The 22,191-nt window shown below is 44.1% G+C and overlaps 1 protein-coding gene across 3 annotated transcripts in view; it reads right to left on the bottom strand.

Moving 5' to 3' along the window:
• Nucleotides 1-22,191, bottom strand: part of MIER1 (MIER1 transcriptional regulator) — a 31,039-nt gene that overhangs the window by 8,001 nt on the left and 847 nt on the right. For 2 of the 3 annotated variants that reach the window (XM_042873190.1, XM_042873188.1), the window contains exons 2-7: nt 11,198-11,222; nt 9,792-9,937; nt 4,905-5,072; nt 2,283-2,415; nt 728-804; nt 346-418 (exon numbers count right to left, since the gene is read on the bottom strand). In XM_042873190.1, coding sequence (XP_042729124.1) covers nt 346-418; nt 728-804; nt 2,283-2,415; nt 4,905-5,072; nt 9,792-9,890 — 550 coding nt within the window. In that variant the 5' untranslated portion in view covers nt 9,891-9,937; nt 11,198-11,222. The remainder of the gene's footprint in view (nt 1-345; nt 419-727; nt 805-2,282; nt 2,416-4,904; nt 5,073-9,791; nt 9,938-11,197; nt 11,223-22,191) is intronic. The other variant, XM_042873189.1, reaches the window with a different exon arrangement.

Raw genomic sequence — 22,191 nt, 5'->3', positions numbered from 1 at the left:
TTCACCTCTTTAACAGGTTAATCCAGCAGCACAATTTCTTTACTATCCGTTTCACATAAACAGAACGAACCAGGCAAAGAGGTCAACATAACTGATACGAAAGGCTTGGTTAGAATGCAAGGACTCAATAGGACAGCAGTGTCACCTTTCTTTTCCCCTTCCAAGTCTCAAGCTCTGGTGTTGAAGTATACGATGAGGTACAGTTTGAGATGATGGTTCTGTTCTCCATTTGACAGAGCCGATGCATTCCGCAAGACATGTGATGTGAGTCCAACATACCTGTTCTTTTTTCCCCACTAGAAAATGAGCTGACACACAGTGACAGTAGCAAGTGTTGAGCCTCACCTTTTTCATTCTCTTTGTATCTGCATATGCCAGCTGGAATTTCAGCTTGAAACATAGAGCCCACCATGATTTCCTGTTTTGAAATAACAGACACAAAAAGTTAAGCAACCACAGCCTTGCAGTTTGTTGTCAGCAAGTGAAAATATGTCTGTATGATCCTTTGTCTCTAAAAGCTTTCACTGCTCAAAATCTAAAACAAATCTGTAAATAAGCATTACAGAGAAATGCATTTTTCACTTTCTGGGCAGGTCTTTAACATTATTATTAAAAAACACTCACATTTGTTGAGAAAAAAAGGAGAAGAGCTATGAGATCTATAGATCAAAGTTACTAGGTAGCAGCTGAGCGCATTATTCACAGAACATTGAGTTTGATAACCGACCTTAATATTTACCTTTTTCCAGTCTTCTGAGGGAATATAATCTTCATCTTCTTCGGACTCCTCTTCTATTTCGCTGTCTAGGAGAAATGAGCCAACATGTACACACAGCCAAGCTGGGGCAGTGCTGGGGCTGCAGCCAGCCATCAGGAGTGCTGTGGGTGAGGACACAGGCAATGCTGCAGCCCCGCTCTGCCTCCCTGCCACCTTATCTCACGCCACAGAAGCACGGAAGGCAGGCACTGGCACTGCTAAATGCTCCAGCAGTGACTGCCTTAACGACCCACCCGATGTAGGTGTTTAGAACAGCTCGAGATACACAGCAGGCTACGAAAAGTGAAGGCACAAGTGAATACATCCATCAGTTTCAGTCCTTCCCAATAACAGTCCGTTTTCCCTCACTCAGCTGCGAAGCAGTTGAGATGATCCACCTTTACTACACGCAGTTACATCCTGAAAGTATTCTTGCATGCACCTTCAGCATCCACACGTGGATTCCAACCCCGTTCTCCATGAGCTCCCCGCTTTGTTGCTGCCATACTCTCTCCCTTACAGCAGCTGCCACTGAATTTAAGGTAAACTACAGCACAACACACAAGAAATTCACAAGCGTGCTTCTGTCAGCTTCACTGTGATTAATAGGATGTTCTGCTCAGAGATGTAAAGCAGTGCTTCAATCAAATTGCTTAGGATAAGGGCTGACAACAATTTTAGGATATGGGGTAGGTGCCATTCACAATGAAGCAAAAGCAACCACAATACCTGGTTCATGTACAGCAAGTGAGAACATCAGCACTAAAATGATTTACACATCAAACTATATTTTATATATAGCTGAACGCTGTAAAAACTCCAAAGCTAGTGCAATACACGTGTGTCATCCTAAAGTCTAAAAATAAGAGCTCATTTGAGATATTTGCAACCCTCTGCATGGCTGCATGTTGAGGTTCCTTGATGGTTTTGGATTAAAATAATGCAGTCCTGAGCGAGAGCAGGCAGCCAGAGCTCCAACATGAAGGTAATACCACACAGAACAGGCAGGTGCTGCTGATTCCCTGCTAAATGCTGCCATCACACAGCTTAGCAGCACACAGGCTATGGATTCCATAGAGGAGTATTTGTTAGATCACATTCCTCACTGTACAATTCAGTCTCTGAAGCAGTTTACTGCACCTGGATTCTGCACGTAAAGATCTCTTCCTGAAGGGCACACCTGTACAAGCCAGTATGTGAGTGTCATGGAACAAAAGGAGTTGTGCTGTTGGAGATGCTTTTTCAAAACATTTTTCCACAAATTAATTCTTTAAGAAGAGAGCATCTGCTCCCACAGAGAACACCTTATCTGGGGAGAAACTGTAGTGTTCAGCTAACAATACGAATTTCTGGTTGCCCACTGAATGTAATGGTAATCAAAACCAGTGCTAAGAGAACAAACACACGTCCACAGGTATCTGGATGCATACTTCAGAAACAGAATACTGCTTAACTAACTGAGCAGTCTGAAAGCACAGAATCAATCATTTTGAGGTAGCTGTGCTTAGTGCCAAGCTGTACGTACTTGTATCGAAATATTTACATCGACGAGGGCGAATCAACTCCTGTGGATCTTGAGAAGCAACTGATGGTGCTGGGTCATCATTCGATGACTGCGTCTCATCTTCCTGACCTGATGAATCCTTTATGGTCTCCTCCTGAAATATAAAGAAACAAAGAGGAGGTGAGCTACAGCTTGTGCGTGAGAAACACTATTTGGGCAGTATTTTTTCCAAAATTGCCAACACACCAAACCAAATAGCCATTGTCTATCTGACTTGCAGTGGCTGTTGTACAGGGTGTAGTCTGTCCACACCGAGCCACAACAAAGACGTAAGCACGTGGTGTTCTTTATTGACCACGATTTTAAGCAGATCAGATTTAGCACTCGAACTCTAACGCACAGATCAGAAACTTGAAGCACAGCTGAACACCATGTCTAGCTCTACAATGAGTCGAGCAAATCCTTGTGGTTTTCATCTAATTTCATTTAACTTTATGTTTTACTTCAGTCTTCAAAGCCCTTCCTTGTGATTTTTCAGCACAAAGAGCAGTACAAAGATACTTTTCTCAGTCAAACAGAAACTGTATGTTCCACAAAAATAAATGTCAACAGTGTGGTTCTACCCAACAGGAATCGGTCAGCTCGACACGCTGTGTGTTTGTACATCCAGCCACCAAAAGGTCAAAAAACAAGAACCAGTTTCTTTATTAGAAAAGAAGTCACAACAACAATGGCAATTATTACACTTAGTGAAGAACAAGATGATAATGGTTAAAAAATGCATTAGATTTCTATGGTGTGTGTTGTCCGGAGCGTGTCTGGGTTTTATGGCTGTTGTAAGCACTCCTACTTGCTAGCTCTGACACAAGCACAGGGCACGACACATGTTTATGTGTACCTCTAACAGCATCACAGTGTAATCACATGTGCAGCTTAAAGCAGCTTAAAAATAGAAAACAGCTAAGTGCAGTATAGCTAAATAAGCTGTAGAAAGATGTGCCCTCACAGAGAAAGCCTGAATGATTTATAAAACGATTCCACCCCCACAGATGTATTTTACTGCCTCTCTGCTAAAAGCATGTGAGTAATTCTAGAGCACTCATTCTTGCAGCCCAGGGCACAACACCCTGACAGGCTGCCCAGTGCTCTTTGTGCCCAATCCTCCTTATCACTTTTGTTCCATCCCTACCTAAGCTGGGGCTGAGCAACTCAACACAGACTTGCCGTTCAAATGCAGGCACAGGGCTGCAATCAGGCCGAGCTGCTGGCTGGGCTCTGCTTACCCCACCTGGTGTGCTGCTGCACGAATATCTTCTCTTCTGCAGCATACTGCAAAGCGTGCCCCTGCAGGGGGGCAGACATCCCTCCCCTCACTGCTATCATCTCAGCAATGACAGACACAGGAAAGCCATGCACTCCAGAGAAAAGACCTTCAACCAACCAGTAGCAGGACTGGACAACTATGAAGGAGGCCGGGAGAGCAGAGAAGATGGCAGTTTTGTCAGGAAGCAATTAAGAAGCAAAGGCACAAGAAGCAAGTGGGACTTTGTGAATGCTGCTGTGCACCACAAAATCAAATGCTTTTGTGTCTTACTTTAATTTTGGATATTCCTGTTATGTAAGTTTCTCCCCATCTCTAGCTTCTTGAAGCCCTCCTAATGCAACACAACTATGTAATTTTCTTCTTTTTGAACCATTCAGCCTATGCAAACAATAAGCAATATTTTACGGCACTTTTGGAATCGAGCAGAAAGGTCATTCCATTCTGTCTCATTCCAGACATTCTAAAATGGGTAAAATGTCAAAGAAGAAAATGTATTCGTTTTAAATCCAGCTTAGGTAATTCGACTTCCATTAATGCCTATGGGTTGTTTTTTTTTGTTACTGACAGTACAAAGGTTTCCATATTTTAATGGTATCAGGAAGCAACTCTGAGCAGCACCAGTAATGGAGAAGCTACAGCTGTACCCATGACAAGATGGGATTAGTACAAGTACATACGACATACATAAGTAGAAAAGACCCTCCTATAATCAGATAATTTGTTATAAGAGCATAAAGGACAGGATTCTAAAGACTCTAAGTTCAAAACTTCACATTTGTTGAAGGTATTTGAAGCATTAGATTTAATTAACAATTTAAATGCAAGCAGGCTAATTACTGCCGGGCTGAAAAAAATATAACTTAAAAAGCTGAAGTTTGAAGACCTGAATTTAAAGATGCATCTGTGAGCACTGGAGGCTGCTGCAACTCCACACTGCACTGTTCAGTTTCAGTAGATCAGCTCTCATCTTGAAACAAGCATTCAGCCACAGCCACAAAGGAACCTTCAGGCATTTAAAATTCCAGGTTTTAAACCAGACAGTCTTTCTGAAGGACAGCATAATCCCTTCTGACATGATGCTGTATGTACACACGCACTCTAATTTGCCTCAGCAGGAGTTTGGCATGATGCAGATTAAATGCAGAGTAATTAAGAGAAATATAAAAGGGTAATTAAAAATAACTGCTAGACTTCAGTACACAGAGCATCCGAAATCAGCTGTGTGATGATTTACTTCTGCTGCGATCTGGCGCTTTGAATGCTTGTCGACCTAAGAACAGCTGTATGAAAATCAGTTGTAAGCTGGCATGAACACTTACTTTGTTTTCAGCACTGCAGCCACTGTTGTCATCGTTATCAACATCATCATCATCTTCTCCCTCCTCCTCTTCCTCTTCCTCATCTTCCTCATCATCATCTTCTTGGAGTGGAATGGTGCCATCATAGCCATAAAGGCTAAGCAGCTCCTGGATTGGCATATCGCTTTCCTGATAAACACCCAAACAAAGTTGGAGGTTTAGCCAAAGTACTTCACATCCCACATCTGCTCTACAGCTTAAAGGTGTGCTTTTTAAACACAACACGACAAAAACAGATAACTGATGACCAGGTATACTAGGAAGAGCTTCTCTAAAGTGAAGAGACAGTCAGAAGTTTTGGCTCCTAGGAAAAACGTGTGGCCTTTTAGGCAACAAAATATTTTATTTCCTAATCCTTTATAAGCTTACAGTGGAACCCTTGCATCACAAACTCTCAGCAGGGCCACAAAGTTCATTAAAAAGGTACCAGGGGGCCATACGCCCCATTGCCCTTCTTGGTGTTTGCTTACTATCTGACCAAAACACAACCACTGCCACGTGGCAGTTACACCTGGTTATATAGCTACAACCCTGGGATGAATCTATGCCTATGAAATGACAAGGCACGTATTTATCATGGGTGTCATCCATTTCAGCATCAGATGAAGCTTGCCACTACTCCTAGGAGCAGTCTGATGTCCAACCAGCCATGCAACAGTGTGCTCTGGCAATCATGCAGCCTGCAGCCTGCTCTGTGCCCAGCTCTAAGATGACCTTGGGACAGAGCATGGCAGAGATGCACAGAATCATTGAATGGCTTGGGTTGGAAGGGATCCCAAGGATCACCGAGTTCTGATCCCCTGCCCCAGGCAGGGCCACCAACCTCCAGATCTGCTATAGACCAGGCTGCCCAGGGCTCCATCCAACCTGGTCTTGAACACCTCCAAGATTATTTGAATGCATTATTCTGGCTGTCAAGTATGACCTGTGGTCTACACATCACAAACTTTTCAGTGTATATACAGAGCAAACTGGAGTATAAATTGATATAAATATTGCATTTGCTGCCTAAAAACTACTGAAAAAATGTGCAGCATTTTGTGCTTATTTATTAAAAAAGAAAAAACAGAGAAAATGTGAGTCAGCAGAACTTGCAGTGCAGGGCTTGAGCATGGAGTCAAACCTTTGTCTGGGGAATTGCTCCATAGGAACAGCACCACGCAGCCCTACAACCTCAGCTTACACAAAATAACAAAAAAATGCACCTCACCATCTCTTTATCTCTCCCCAGAGGAGAAATACAAAATGAAATTGAGGGGCTGGATGGAGGTAATGGATGACTTTATCTTCAGGATCAGCTGACATCCAGGTGAAGACAGCACCGCTCACAGATACATACGTACTTCCTCATTTAAAATCAAAAAGTGTTTAATGTTGTTGTCTACAAAGGCAAACACACTTGGGAAGAAAATCTACTGAAATATGCAGTCATTTAAAAATCTTCACATGTAGAATTCTGGCCTGTTCTGAAGAGATACTTCAAAGGATACAGACAGACCTCAAGTTTAGTGGCTCCCAAACTGTTATCGATTGCATTCATTTTATTAACACAAATTATTAATTGCCAGGTCCACAAATGAGTTACTTCAGTACTTTCAATACCTCAGGATCCTTCCTTTAGGGGCAGGATATGGCATCCCTAGAGGATGTTCTAAAAGCATTTTAAAATCACCTCTCTCACGAGATCAAATCCCTCGTTCATCATTCAGAGGTGCGCACAGCTGCTCCAAACACCACTTCTCAGGATGTAATGCAAGCCCTGGCTGATGATCAGATTATTAGCTGTCTGCTGGCCCCACACTTCTGCCACTGAACTCCTCTCCTAAGAGCTTAATTCATCTCCCCATCAGCACCTTTTACAAAAGGCAAGTGTATTAGTTCTGCCATGTAAAACCAGCAGTCACACAGGGCTTACCTACACTCCTTGTCTATGCATTTTGTGTTACTCTGAAGTACTAAGCCTTTCAGCCACTTACTGGCCCAGTCTTCAGTTCAGCTATTTACACAGACGTGGAACATGTGGCACTTGATCTCCTCATTCTCCCCCTTAATTTCTTGTATTTTATGCAGTGAACTCTCAGAAGCGAGGAATTCCTGTTTTACACATGTGGACAACACAACAGGACTGCGACCATCATTAAAACCTTACAGCACAGCTGTCACAGCAATCCAAACTTATGTCTTCCAGTGCATTTTTGAGAGCAAAACTTTCATGAGACCATCCTCTTGTTAGAAAGTACAAATCCAGAACTAGAAAGAACTTTACTATGGGTTGTAGATAGGTGTGAATTACGCAGCTGGTGGGTTACTCCATGTTAGAGGAAATTCATGGTGTATTTAGAACCTTTTTCCTAGGTAGAGCCCTGACACAGCCCTTGACAGCTCAAAAAGTTCTGAGTGTCAGCAACTCCCAAAGATGCAACACTTTTGGTACCACAGTTGTGAGTTCTGTGTTGTTCTGGGACACTGCAGAAACAGAGGTAAAAAAAAAGTAACATGGATGATCAATGGCACAGAAATTTCTCATGTGGGAGATGTTTAGTAACAAGAAATGGGTTATAAGTCATGTATCTGGAGTAGAGGTAGGTGAGGAGGAGTGGTGTAACAGAGAACTGCTTCATAAGGAGGAGCACAGAGAGGAGCAAGAGAAACAACGACACTCTTCTAAATGAGGAGCTTAGGGGCGACCTCTGAAACAAACACAAAACACACCTGATAAAAACCAAACACACACCTCACACCAAATGAACTGTGCAACACTGCCACATGCCTCATGGACACAAAGTTTACAGAGGTTAGAAATCCAATGGACAAATCCAAGGAAGGGGAAAAAAAAACAGAGGCATTACAGGGAGACAGCATCTGTTCCCTACGTGCCTGAGCTGCACCCTGCCAGAGGCTGGGAGAGTATCTGGAGAAACACTGTGTGCCTCCACGTATGGGTCTCTCATTTAAAGAGACCACGATGCTGCTGTATAACACTAAAGAAACCCAGAAGCCCTCCTGAGAAGTGGGATCCAGGGGGAGAGGAGAAAAGTGCCTCTCTGCAGCATGCTGGGGCCTGGCCACGCACTGCAGCCAGGGCAGTGCAACCAGGGCAGTGCAGCCAGGGCTCTGGACAGATCTGCTGTGGCTGTTCCTGGGGATAAAGCAGGATTATGGAGCTTCAAACAGTGAGTAGAAAAGATTCACTTCCTCCAAGGAACGTGTAGTTTTTCTGGCACTCAGGAGTTAAACCAGTGAGGTGCCTCTGTGCAACTGGACTGCCATCTCACCTCCGAAGGAGCTGAGCAAGGAAATCTGGCACATTCACAGCCTGGGGAAATCTGAAGTAATACATGTAAGTGTCTGGGGAAAGGAAAAGACAGGATAGCACTTGTCTTGCCAGTAGTGTTGAGACTTAGGCTGTCTATCATCCGTGCTTAAGAAAAGGTGCGACTGAAGAATGAAAAGAGAAGGACAAGAAAGGAGAGAGAAGCAAGCTTTGATGCGCGGCCTGCCATCCCACAAGCAGAAATCCTGCTGCAGTGAGAACATCTGAAAGGCAGGAAAAGCTCTACTTTCAACACCCCAGAAATGGCTGATGTTCCTGCGCCGGCCTGGGATGGTGTCCTCCAGAGAAGAGCAGCACAGGAGCTCAGTTACCACAGCAGCTGCTGTCCTGTCACAGACATGTGCAGAAACCAAAAGCCTGCAGTGCCCGCAGCCAGGATGTGAGGGAATGCTCTGACTGCTGACGTACACTTACAAACAAAGCAGTGTGATGTGGTGGTAGGATTACACAGCCAGATGGGGGCTCCTCACAAGTTATGAGGAAAAACACATTTTGAACTTAAAAATATGACACTCGTGGAGCTCCATTTCCCACTTAATCTAAACATTTAATTTGCGTGCAATTTATTTATCTTTACCATTTAACATCAACTGTGGAATCACCAGGAAGAAATCATCATTTACAGCCAAAATGCAGAATAAACATACTCTATTAATTTAATGCCATACTGGTAAGATCACTTATGCTAAGCAGGATTTGTACATCAAACAGGCATTTAAAAACCATTAATGATCTATTCCAGAAGCCTTTTCAGCCAGGGAGGTCACAGACAGTATCTACATTACTTTGCATTGATAATGAACCTGGATTGTAGTTTAAGAACATGATTCCTGGCTAGGAAGCAATTTAAAGCAGTATGTAAGTGACAGCATAACCTCAAAACGCCAAATAAATCTCACAGGCAATTATTTCTTAAGACACATATTTTACAATGAGTTTATCACTACTATCAGCATGTGGGAGTTCCACGCCGAGCCCTGCTGACAACTTTTTGCACTGAGCAAATCATTTATCTACGTCTCTGTTTTCTCCACCTTAACAAAGGAAGGCACTGCTATCTTCCCCACTGCAGGGTTAAGTGAATGAACGCCGTACAGAACAGCAAAAGGAATGTAAAATTACCAGACCTTTTCAAATCAAAATCTACATGCACTAATCAAGTGCAAATGCTCTAGCAAACAGTACGACTGGGAGACACAAGTTGGGGCGGAGCACACTTTGCCTCCTATTAGCTCTAAAAGGCAAATCACATCCCAGCACATTTATACAAGAAGAAACTAAACAAGCCCAGTGTTATGCATTATTCAGTATTTATGCAGCACTTCCCCCCTCCCAACTTTTGGGAACTGCATATTTAGCTCAGCCCCTTTTCCCCATCTATGTTATTTGCCTATTAGTGTTTTAGGGGCGGTTTGGTTTGTTTTAATCCCAAATATTAGGGAAAAAAACCTGCACGTGTTTTGCTTAAGACTGTGAGCTGTAGTTATGTTTTATGACTACTTAATGCTACCTACCCTGTTAAGATCCTCTATTTCAGAATTGAAGTTTCTTTCTCCTTCCATCATTTCCTCCTCTTCTAATGTCCGTTCATCATCAAAGTCATGCACCAGCATATCAGCTGATGGATCAAATTCATGGTCATCAGATGTTGCTGAACCTCCTGATGGAAAACATTTTAAAGAATTTTTTTTAGTTAGAGCTTAGGTTTTTTTTAGTATGTTTTTATTTTGGTGATTCTTGAACACTCAAATTAAACTGAGAAATTAAAATATCTTCAAAATCCCTCACCCGTTCATCAAGGGAAAGCCAGCAGCACTGCTCAGAGGGCAGCAGAAGCCATCCTGTGGGTGCTCATGGAAGAGACTGGGGAGAGCACTGAGCCACCTCCTGCCCTGCGACAGCGCTGCACATCAGGTCCCTACTTAAACATCTGTAAAACGTGCTGGTTTAAAGATTTCCTACTCATCACCAATCTGTTTGTACCAGGAGTTCTACTGGGAGCAGTCACACTCCAAACATAAAGTCGGGACAGTTGTTTCCTTGATACCTTGCAAGCTTTCCTTTTTACAGCTACAAAGACAATCTGACGACTCTTCCAAAATGTAAACCTCAAGTAAGCTTCACAATTACATGGATTCTATTTCTGATGCCAAACTCTTAGCTATTTTTCTCTATGTGCTTTTCTTGCCAGTTCCGTGCAGAACAACGTGGTTACGTTTTGTGACAGTGAAAAATGAGCGAATGAAGGGTTTGGCAGAGGCAGCATTAGGTGTAACCCAGCAATACCTGAGTTCTCATTCTAGCCCTGCTCACATTTTACCATCGTCTCCATGAACTTATATTTCATTTTGCAAAGCTGAAAGATGGTACCACCTCTATGGGCACAAGAGGGAGGGCTAGGGCTAGCTCTGCTTTGTACTTGGAGGAGTGCAAGTGATGGATGGTTTCTTCAAAGCAGTGAGAGCTCCAGATACAACAGCAGTCCAGCTAAAGTCAGTACTGGAAAGCTTTTCCACCAGAAGGATGCCCAAATCCTCTGAAATAAACATCACCAACTAGAGCAGTATCGAGCTATAAAAAATAGATTCATAGTTTATGTTTCAGCTGATTATTAAATGCCAGGAACTCTGGGACACCAAAATATCAGGAAATAACCAGTTTTAAAAGCAGAAGGCATGAAGCTCCTCATTCTTAGCAAGCCTAGAGGGAAAAAAATACTGCTTTCCTTGCTGCTTTTGTGTATAAGACCATACAGCAATGGTGTTATCTCACAACTGGGAGCACACAGTGCCTTTGACTCCATGCTTACTCTGAACTCATCAGACCACAGCCTTAGGTTACAACTGGAAAAGACCCCAAGGGAGAATTTTTGAAGATACCCTCTTCCCCCACAAGTTTAGGAAACGTCAGAAATTCTTACCTGGACTTGAAGACTCAACAGAAGGCTAAAAAAAAAAACAACAAAACACAGGAAATTATTTTTTCTGTGTTGAATACATACAAACTTAAGTTACAAGGTGAGATTTGAGCAGCTCCCCCCCAGTCTATCCCTCTGTATTAAACCCCCTTTTCCACAGCCCAGCTCTATAGTCAACAGATTACAGTGACAGTGGGAACACGATTTATAACAACTTATTCTACACATTTGAAAAGGTAAAGAATAAATCATTATTTGTGTTTGAAACTGATTGTTAGGTAACACAAGAATGTTCTTTACATTTCAATTAAATGCACACTTTGAAAAGGTGAGCACAAGCCACACTGAGAATTCCTCACAGTACAAACAGAAAGAAGCAGCTTAATGTCTAACACAACCATGAGGAAAAAACAGCAGCAAATGCTCTGCAAGCCTGACTTTCCTCCCAAATATGACCATAACAAGCCGATGCAAATCACTGACTACAAAACAAGCACGAGTTCTGAAACACAGAAAAACCCCACTTTCACAGTAACCTTCATGTACAGCCATCCTTAGGCTCCCATGTTTGGTAATCCTACATTTACCACCAGAACACACATCACTCTGTCACAGAATCCTGCTGTCCCTTGCTTATAGCTTTGCCAATCCTTACCCTCCTGGGCTCAGATTTGCATGTCTGACAAGCAAACCTTGTTTGGTTTGAAAATGCAAGCAAATGGTTCAGGAACACAGCGACTGGAGTGGTTTTGCAAAGCCAGAAAGACTGACTTCTGACTCCAGCAAGCCACGGTTCCTCCTTCTCCACTGCCTTTTGGAAACTGAGACTCTGTTTGGGATCAAGGATGTTATTATCTTACATAACGCACAATGCTTCTTCAGGGAAAACTGCCTGCATTTGGCCAAGAAATCATTTGGAAAACTTTGGTTTGTGCATTCATGAATCACACTTGTACATATGCACAATTCTGTATCTGGACTGCAGTCCTGCTAAAAGTGCAACAAGATTACCTTAGAAAAATACCCACTGCAAGGCATTACTAGTATAGGCTGAGCTGCCACTGGGTACCAAAATCAGCCCACAGTGACCAGCTCCTCCCTGCCACGTGCTGTTTATCTGATGAAGCTGCACACCTGGAGGATGGCAGTACAACACAGACTGCTGCCTCAAAACCAACCAGCTGAACCCCAAGCTGCCCTGAGACGAGGGCAGAAAAGCAGAAGTGGCCTAGAAACATAAGGAAAAAAGCCTATCTCGTGACTTATGATGAAACATTATTCCAGAAATGCCTCTGCCCTCATAGAACAGAGAGCTGGATTTAGCCTCCTAGAAAGCCCTTAAAAAATCTGCTTGAAGGGATAAACCGTGTTACTTAGTAAATAATAAATTCTGCAAATGGTATCTAAAAACTGTTCTTTCTGCTCAGCTATTAGAATGAGTCATTCTTAGAAGGCTCTTATACAAGCTAGCACTCCTGAAGACAAAATAAAACCTCTGTCCAACATTCGAGCCATATTTATTAATGGCCAGCATCTTTCTTACCTGGAACTAGCCTCTGGCTAAGAAGAAATAATGCTCTGCACTCCTCCCCAACTGGCTGCTGATGGGCTCTCAGCTGGGAGAGGGTGAGGGCACTTGCAGGGGGTGAGCAGCAGAGCAGGGCTCCCGAGGGAAGTCCAGCACTCACTTACTGTGAGTTTGGGATAGCAGAAGTTCAAGCAAACAGACTGCAGTGTGGTGAAGTGGCTGAAGCACTGCCCTGAAGGGCAACAGCCCCAGCAGCACTGCTAGGCTTTTGGCCATCAAGAACTTGCCACCACCCCAAAGGGCCTGCATGATTTACCTGTGTGTGCAGGTGTGTATGTATTTACATGGCATCTCATATACCTATCTGTGTGCATATGTAGGAGGCTGGAACAAGCTGGAGCTTGTTTCAATCATGAGCAGGGAGAGCTCAGGGGAATCCTATCCATGTGCAGACACCCGGCAGGGGGACATGCAGAAGACAAAGGCAGCCCCTTCCCAGCAGCACCAGCAGCAGGACAAGAGTCAATGGGCACAAACTACAGTAAGAAAATCTTTTCCCTATCTTTTAAGCATGATGACACATGGGCACGCATTGCCCAAGAGGCTGTGCAGCCTGCATCCCAGAGATGCCCATACCCTCACCAAGTAGGGCCCTGGGCATCCAGCTCTTGCAGACCTGGCTTTGCCTCACCTGCCTCCAGCAGCCTCTGCCTGCCTCCACAATCCTGCAGCTACAAAATGCTCCAACATGCACTGCAATGGGGCTTACCATAATGAAATCCTTTTGTGATGAGTGGACATGAAACCATAGCAAGACGAAAAAGCATCTCATAAAGTCAAGCCAGCTTTAAGAAACAGAGTTCCATTTTCTGAAATAGTGTGGCGACAGCTTAGGAAAGCCACCAGCCTTCCCAGCAGGCTGAAATACCTCCAATGCAATCACCTCTTGCACAGCTTCCAAAGCATTGCCAAAATACTGCAATGCCTCTGGAGCTCAGAACAACCCCATGCCTTTTCAACAACTCCAAAGTGCAACCCCAGTCTAAAAATATGAACACCAAAACAGAAAATCTGCAGAAGTCTAACAAACTCCAGGCCATCACATTCAGACTTCAGACTACGCTGCAGGATGCACACATCCCTGGGAAGGTTCTAGTTCATTTTTGCTACAAACTTCAAGAGCAAATTCTAGGAGAACAGCCTCTGGGTCTCTGTTTCCTTTCTGCTAAGCTCTGCCTACCAGATCTACTCAGTCTGTCCCAGTTTGCGGATTATCATCTCTGCATTTCATACATTCTGCTGTGAGTGATGCACTGTCTATCACTTCCTGCCTTCTATTTCTAGCTGGATGCAGTTTCATGTTACATCTCTTTTATATTATTGGCCAGCTGCTGCCAAAAGTAGTAGTCTGACCTCTTCCCACCACTCCATGTGCTTCTGCCACTTGTGTCATCAGGTCCAGCAATTGGAAAGCTGCAGCATGTGCTGCTTCAGCAAACCAATCTCAGAGAAAAATAGCACCAGTTTTCCAACCTATTTGGGAGCCAAACTCTCACGTGGACCTCCACAATTGTGGACATGCTGCAGAGCTGGAAGCAAGGCTCCAGGAGAAGGGTGGGTGGTGGGAGACCAGGAGTGCCCCTTTCCATCTGTTAACACTACACCCAAGGTGAAAGAGCATCCTCTGATTAAAGAGCTGTTCCAAGACAACAACTGCAATTCTTGACTGCACAGCCCTCGTTTCCTTGCCTCCAAGCAATCGTGACTGTGGCCAGGGCACAACAGATGGCTTTGAGGGCATTTGCTTATGGAAATTTCCTGGCAGTAGTTAAAGATCATATGGCTGCATTGGTGTCGTTGCATCCCAAGTCCTCAGCTACGGTATGTCAACGTAACAGCAACTCCTGTGAAAGAAGGATAGTACTATATGCTTCAGTGGCTTTTCTTTTTCTGTTGCAGCAACCCACAGAGAAGCACAAAGCACTTTTTTACCTCAAGGGCATTCGCAGAAACAAAGAACTGCTACTTAAAAAAAGATAACAGGCCAGTGGAGAAAAACTATGGGATTCTGACAATATAGGAGTGACACACAAACTACTCCACGCACGGCACCACCAAAAAAGGTAACAGCAAACGTACCGTGGGTTCAAATGAATGAAAAAATACTCACGGAGAGTCCTGCTGCCTGGTCACAGCATAGCTGAGCACATTTGTTCATGCTCCAGCTGAAGCACTTGAAGGAAACACTAATTCTGAGATATGAAGAAAATGTACCTCACAGTAAAGGTAAAAGAAAAGACATTAAACAAAACATCAGGCTTGAGTGACACTACAAGAATCTGTCACTGTTTTTATTGCATGTGTATTTTTAGGAACCTCATGAAATGTGGACTAGGTGTTTTCAGAGGGTGAACAACACTTGCAGCAACAACTGAGCCAAAGAAATCACATCAAACACATTCGTCAGTGTATGGCTATAATAAATGGAAGCTGGCCGGTCTCTTTCGGACATCTTTGGACTGGCAAGCAGTGAACCCAGGAGAGGTACCACAGATAAAACACACCTCGTGGGTCTGCAGCTTGTTACTCTGACAACAAAAACTCACCGGGCTTTGGGATGTGTGTTGCTATGATTTGCAATAGAAGTTAAGTGCAGAAATAAAACTGAACTGACATCACATAGATTTATTTAGTGCAGAAAGGTGTTTGCATTTTTGGTTTTGCACAGCTTATTTTTAAACCCACTACTTCAGAAGTTGCAGCATTGGTTTGATTCCACTTCTGCACGTTGGCAGAGATCTTCGTGCCTCATTCCAAGGCTTCATAGCTGCTTGGACTGGAACATGATGCTCCAAAAGCAAAAGCTGTTGAAGTAATGCACTGAGTCTTCTCCCTACATTTCTCCTAATGCCTACAGAGGAGCACCTGAAGAGAAGTGAAAGGACTCTACACAATTTCACTTCTACCTACAATACTGCTGTTGTAGTTAACACCTTCCATGCTGCTTAATATAATTGATTTAGAATGAAACATCTTGAAACTCAGCATCCAACCCCTTCCAGACAATGGCAAATATATGTTCTGTTCAAATTTACTCAGTTATGTCTAAGAGCTCTCTAAACATTAATTAAAATATTTAAAAGCTAAAATGAAACTCACATCGATGGGAACAAACACGACAAATTATCAAGCAGATGCCCAAGTCTTTTCAACCATATGACAGGGAAATACTGAAGTTAATTTCTGGGTTACATTGGGTTGCTTTAACTACATCTAAAGACTGGAAGCTTCAGTATCAACAGGGAACTAATCCTTAAAACATAGCAGTGCTCCCTGTTACATAACACAAGAAATGAAGCATGAGCAGCTGGTGGAAAGTACACGTAATTACTCAGCAGACACGTATGTGCCTTCAACATCATCTCAACATCACTAAGGCTACATTTCCCTAAGCAGACTAATTAAAAGTAAATTGCCAATCTGAAGTGAGCAGTAGGCACTCCATTCTTAACATAACCAGAGCTTATTCTCCGAACACAGGTAAACAGTTACATGAATTATAGTTAAAGACTGCACAGAAAACTGAAGTTCTCAGTACTCATGGCTTAGACAGCAACCTGGTGGTACATCTTGCTGTTCAAATTACCTCACAGCATCAGCTACAGAGCCTGTCAGACCCGTGCAGAAGCTGTGAGGCCTTACCAGCTGACACGGCAGCCGTGTGAAGAGCTCTAAGGAAGCTAAGCCAAGCAATGGCCTGGAGAAAAGCATAGGTTAAAATGGCAAAGGACAGCCCTTTCTCAAGGGCTGTGTCCCTCTGCAGAAACAATCAGCTCAGTGGAAGACTTGCAGTTCCATCCTGTCCCTCTCTGTGCAGCAAAAGAACCTGTGCATGCGCAAGCAGTCGGCCTTCATTTCACCTCAGGAATAAAACCATGTACTGAACAGAAGGAAAAACACCCAACCTGCTGCCCCTCATTTAATGGTTTTACATGTAAATATTTGTACAGCCAAAACCATAACGATATCCAAGCCCTTCTGCACACGAAATGGAAGCCTTTATACACATGAGGAATTTATTTTTGTTTTTAATTTGGCTGCTCAATGACAAAGTTCTTGCATTGCCAGAACACAAGATGAATTGCACACAGGTACCCGTGCACCTGGAACTACCTTAGCAAAGGTTGCTGCCTTCCAAGTGTTGGCTCCATTTAGAGGCAATAAAGATGACCTTTCCTTCAAGACCAGCCAAGCACCGCATATGGTTTGTTTCTGTCTATTGGTACTTCATTTAAAGAAAAACATCAAAAAGCCCACAGTTTTTCTGGAGAAACAGAATAATATGAACATGAGTGATATTTCTTAAGCAGAAAGATAATTCAGCTGCGCCGCTTACCAAAGAGAGAGCTGTTACATAAAAAATATAAATTTTTAAAGCAGTGATTGAAGAGAAACACAGAAGGCTGAAAGGTGTCAGCTGACGATGCTCCCTGAGGTGACAGAGCTTCCTCCAGCCTGCTATCTGCTTCAGCCTTCTGTCAAATGTTATCACACCACGGCAGAAGCAAAGCAAAGATAGAACCAGAGTGAATCTGTACTAACAGGCGAGTTCCAGAGCTGTGCCACTGTGCTTCCCTTCCTGCCACAGCTGCCTGCAGCAAGAGAAAGCAGCACCTTACAGGTGCACCTTGAGAGCGTCAGCGCAGAGCTGATCACCCCAAGATCTCCCAGAGGAGCTAACTGCCCTGCCAGCCTGAGCACACACACATGAGCACAGCACAGACTGTGAGAACACCAAAGAGCAGATCACAGAATCACAGAATCACAGCATGGCCTGGATTGCAAAGGAGCACAACGCTCATCAGTTCCAACCCCCTGCTGTGTGCAGGTCACCAACCAGCAGCCCAGGCTGCCCACAGCCACATCCAGCCTGGCCTTGCATGCCTGCAGGGATGGGGCATCCACAGCCTCCTTGGGCAGCCTGTGCCAGTGCCTCATCACCCCCTGGGTGAAAAACTTCCTCTTAATATCTAACCTAAACCTCCCCTGTCTCAGATTAAGACCATTTTTCCTATGTTTTCCATAACTGTAAGCCAAAAGGAGAGAGCAATCTTTAGGGTAGTGAAAGCAGGACCCGTCTGATGGCCCACGACTGTGATGCTGCTGGATCAGCTGCTGAGCTTGCACGCAAATGCTGTGTGCTTGCAGTGGGTGGGTGCTGTAAGGCTACAGCAGGAGAACAGCAGGCAGAAAGAGCTACAGCCAGAGGGAACAACAGGACAGCACGCTCACTGCAACTCCAGCAGATCTTCCTTCCTCAAGGAGCATTACAAAGCACGAGCACAGCTGCTCAGAACACCGTCCCCGTCTTATCTAAAGCACACATTTTCTACTGGTCCTAACAACTCATTACTCACATCCATTACAAAGTGCAGCGGCAGCCTCGACTTGTTGTAATACTCTGAAATTTCTCACAAAGAGAAACTGGAAGCCCACGGTTCCATCACATCCTGCAGTAGCATTTCAGAGAAACCAGACACCACTACAGGCCGAGCTCCACAAGAAAACAATTTTGTGCACAATTTGTGACACGAATGGATTAACATTGAAATATTAATCCAGACTGGGGCTGCTGGCCAGGAAAAAGCTCAAAATGAAACCAAACTTTTCAACAATTCCACTATTTACCTAAAATCCCTACACTGCATTTGAAAGAACTCAAGCAGGAAACCCACAAGCAGCAGTGTTCTATCATACATGCACAAAAATCCACAAAATTCTTCCGTTACGACAGGGAAAAAAGCAACACTTCCTATTCTAGAAATGAAGACCACTAAATGCTATTGTTTTCTCTTCAATAGCTTGTAAGAAAAGCAGAGGGAATACAAGCAGTGGTGTAACCAACTGCCTGGAGACGACAGGCTTACCAGGGATGCCAGGATGGAACCCTCAGATCTGCACTGGGTTCAGACATCTCTGTGAGATACCCTGCCAAAACTGCTCCAAAGCAGGACACGCCATCAGCACCAGTTTAATCTGCACATGTAATGAGAGCGAACAAAAGTCCTGCTCACCAGGATGGATTGATGCGAATCACCAATTTTCATCAGCAGGAAACCTCACTTTAAGCTGTTCTGACCTTATTTTGTATCTAAGCATCACTCAAAAGCTCTGTCCCAACTGCCAGAACACCTCAACGTGGAATCACATCAGCAATCATGCTAACTTTACTGCTGCTTCCTCCAGGGGAGGCTATACTCACTTACCCATATTATTTTAAAGCAATTGCATGGCACAATAAAAACAGAAAGCTTGAGGATGTGAAAAAGTGTTATTAGAAATGGTTATTAGAACACATTTCTTAAGCACTATTTCTGCACTTGTTTCAAGATGCATAGGAAAACTAGAATTCTGATTCACAAAGAGGTTTAAAACCCTTCAACTTAAACAACAGCAATCAGGAGAAAAATCTCGCCAGATATCACAGATTTAAAGAGGGGTTATTAAAGTACTTCCACACAGCATTAATAAATCGATTTTCTGACTAAAAGCAACCCAACTTCCAGAAATGCAAACAACAACAAAGTGCATTCAAAGAAGTCAACTGTCCACTGATTGTGGAAGAGAGCTCATCCTGCTCCTCTCCCATACAGCTCCTGCTTCTTCCCATTGTTGGCTGAGACCATTGGAAGCCCATTCAACCCCAGAAACAGCAAAAATTAAGCTCTCTGTTCCTGAAGTCAGCAAGCAGAATCATCCCACTGCAGGGCGAGGAACACCGTGAGCTGGCGCAAAGGATGCCAACAGAACTGCATTTTCTAGCACAGGTGAGCATCCAGAACTGCTCGAGACAAGCACACAGCCCACGGACAAACTGACCCAACCTCATGGCTTGTCATCTTTGGAAGGAGGAAGACATCACTCCCTTGCTGATGCCCACGTCTGGCTGTGCCGTCCCAGCTCCAGCAGCCCCTAGGTCTGTGCATTAGCCGATGCCACCGGCCGCCCTGCAGGAAGCATTTCATTCCTCCTCAGCTACAAGCTGAGCCAGCCCACAGCACAGGCCGGGGAGCACCCACCTATGCAGGAGCAGCAGGAGAGCAGAGCCATCCCTTTCTGGCAGCTGCTTGACCGCACAGCTGCTGTCCATCCTCTCCCACCCACATGTGGAAACCCAAACAAAGCTGTGCCAGTCTGGCTGGGGGATTTGCACCCCCAACTTGCCCAGCCCATCCCTGATCAAACATGAGCATCCTTTTTCCTGTGCAGGCCTGGCACCTCTTACTTTCCAGTGATTTAGGGGGGAAAAAAAACCAAAAACAAAACAATGCCTCAAACCAAAAAAGCCCTCTGCATTCACCCCCAGTTGTGCCTGTAGCAACCTGACTGGTGCGAGCTATTACAGAGCAAAACAACAAAAAAGCAGGAGCTCAGCACTTCTGGAAATCATAGCAGGTATTTAGCTTTGTAACTTGCCAGCAGATAGCCTGACCCCATCTCCTCAAGTTTTTGCAATCACAAGATCTCATTCTCACGTTGTATTCAAACACTATAATGGATAAACAAACGACAACAAAGAAGCATTCTTTCAACTACTAATCATGCTTTTAAGTCAAAATCTTCTCCTCTCAATAGACATGACAATTTTTATAGCAGGGAGAAAAACTGCTCAGCGTTCACTCCACCACAAAGACTAAATAAGCTGCTTAAAGCACAATTCTGTAATATACACAAAGCCCTGATCTTAAGTTAGAGATGCTTTCTTTCTGACTACGCCTTGGACAATCTTCTAACATTTGGAGCATTAGCACTCAAACCCAGCACATGAGCACGCTTTGAAATGGAACACAACCCTAAAACAGGTTATTAATCCCAAATCTAAACCCCTGTATAATAGACATTCAAACTATTGTTTCCCCTCTCTTCTGCCCTGCATTCAAATCAATACATTTCTACAAAAGTGAAACGGGATTTTTTGTTAATTTAGTTTCATTTTCTGGACTCACTAAGCAGGCTCAGAGCTCCTGTCTGAAGAACTTCCCTGTCAATTTCCAGAAGCTCCATCCTTATTACTGCCCTCGTGCAGCTCCTCCAGGCACAGCTATGCTGAGGAGACTTCATCCCACCCCCTACAGAAGTCACGAGCTGCACTGGGAGCCATCATATTCAGTGCACTGCTCCTAGCTTAAATCACTAGCTTAAAAGAGAGTTTTTTATTTCTAATGTTGATTGGTTTCCATATCTAGAAGGCAGTGCAGGCATAAGGCTGTTTGCACAAACGGCTTCAGCAGATGCAAACAAATGTCAAGCCAAGCCCGTGTTGCTGCTGCTGCCTCTGAGTTTGTCCCACAGGTGGATCGAGGCTTCCAGAGCCTCTTTGTGCTGCTCCTGCCCCGTACCCAGAGCTAAAGCAGCCCTGATGCAACAAAGAACTCATCAGAGCTTTTCTTCAAAATACTTGAAGGGGGGAAAAAAATATATTCTCTTCCTTTTCTTAGTAAAATATCAAAGCCAACAAGTAACAAAAGCCTTTCCCTTCGGAACAACATCCATAAAGTGAAAAAAACAATGCCTGTCTGCCCTCCATACCCCATGGCTTTATTGCTCTCTGCAGCACGCATCCCCTACAACTCTCAGCCCCGTCCCTGCTGCAACGTCAATAGAAGTACGTGACTGTACCAAATAGGAAGTAGTGCAGCTCTGCCTGTGGCTCCCAGCAACATGGCGAGCCTCGGCTCTCCCAGAACGGAGCTCTGGGGGTATTTCACAATAACACTGGGCTACATTAACAAAACTTATCAGCAGCTGGCGAAACTTGAGACCAAACCCCTGAACTGTGCGTTGCCCCAGCCCCTGCCTCTGGCTTCACCGACACAGGAGTTAGCAGCCACATTGTCTCAGGGCTCAGACCCCGGATTCTCTGCCTCTCAAGATGTAGAAAGAAAACAATTGTATTAACTTGTAAAGACAGCTTACATTGTTACATTAAGTAACAATGGCAGAAGGTAATGCTATATTATAGCTGAAAAAATAGCTCCAAATAAGAATTCACATATATTCAGAAATTTCAAAGGAACGGGGAAGATTCATCACACACAAGATATTTTAAACACAGATTCCTCTCTCCCGCAAACGTAGCTGGAAGAAATGGCCATCCTGGGAAGAATCTGTTTATAGCATACCTTCCAAACAAGCATTTCTAATTTGTCTGTCAACACTATTCAAGCAGCAAGTTGATTCCATGATTCTAAATTACCTTAAAATTGGGATCTTAGGATAATCGGAAGGAAACTTGACAGAACATCAACTCAGCTATCCTAACTTGCCTGCTGGGACACCAAAGTGCTGCTCTTCCCAATCCCACCGCGATGGACATCGTGCACATCAGTCAGCCCGCACAGACCCGCAACGGGCTCAGGAAGCTTTCTGCCATTCCCTGCGCTTCCCCCACAACCCTCCTTCCCCCTCC

This window comes from Lagopus leucura, unplaced genomic scaffold, assembly GCF_019238085.1.
Source record: "Lagopus leucura isolate 7727_CA_CO unplaced genomic scaffold, USGS_WTPT01 Super-Scaffold_100009, whole genome shotgun sequence".
NCBI lineage: Eukaryota > Metazoa > Chordata > Aves > Galliformes > Phasianidae > Lagopus > Lagopus leucura.
The sequence above is the reverse complement of the archived record's forward strand: the minus strand, read 5'-3'. Positions and strand labels throughout refer to the sequence as shown.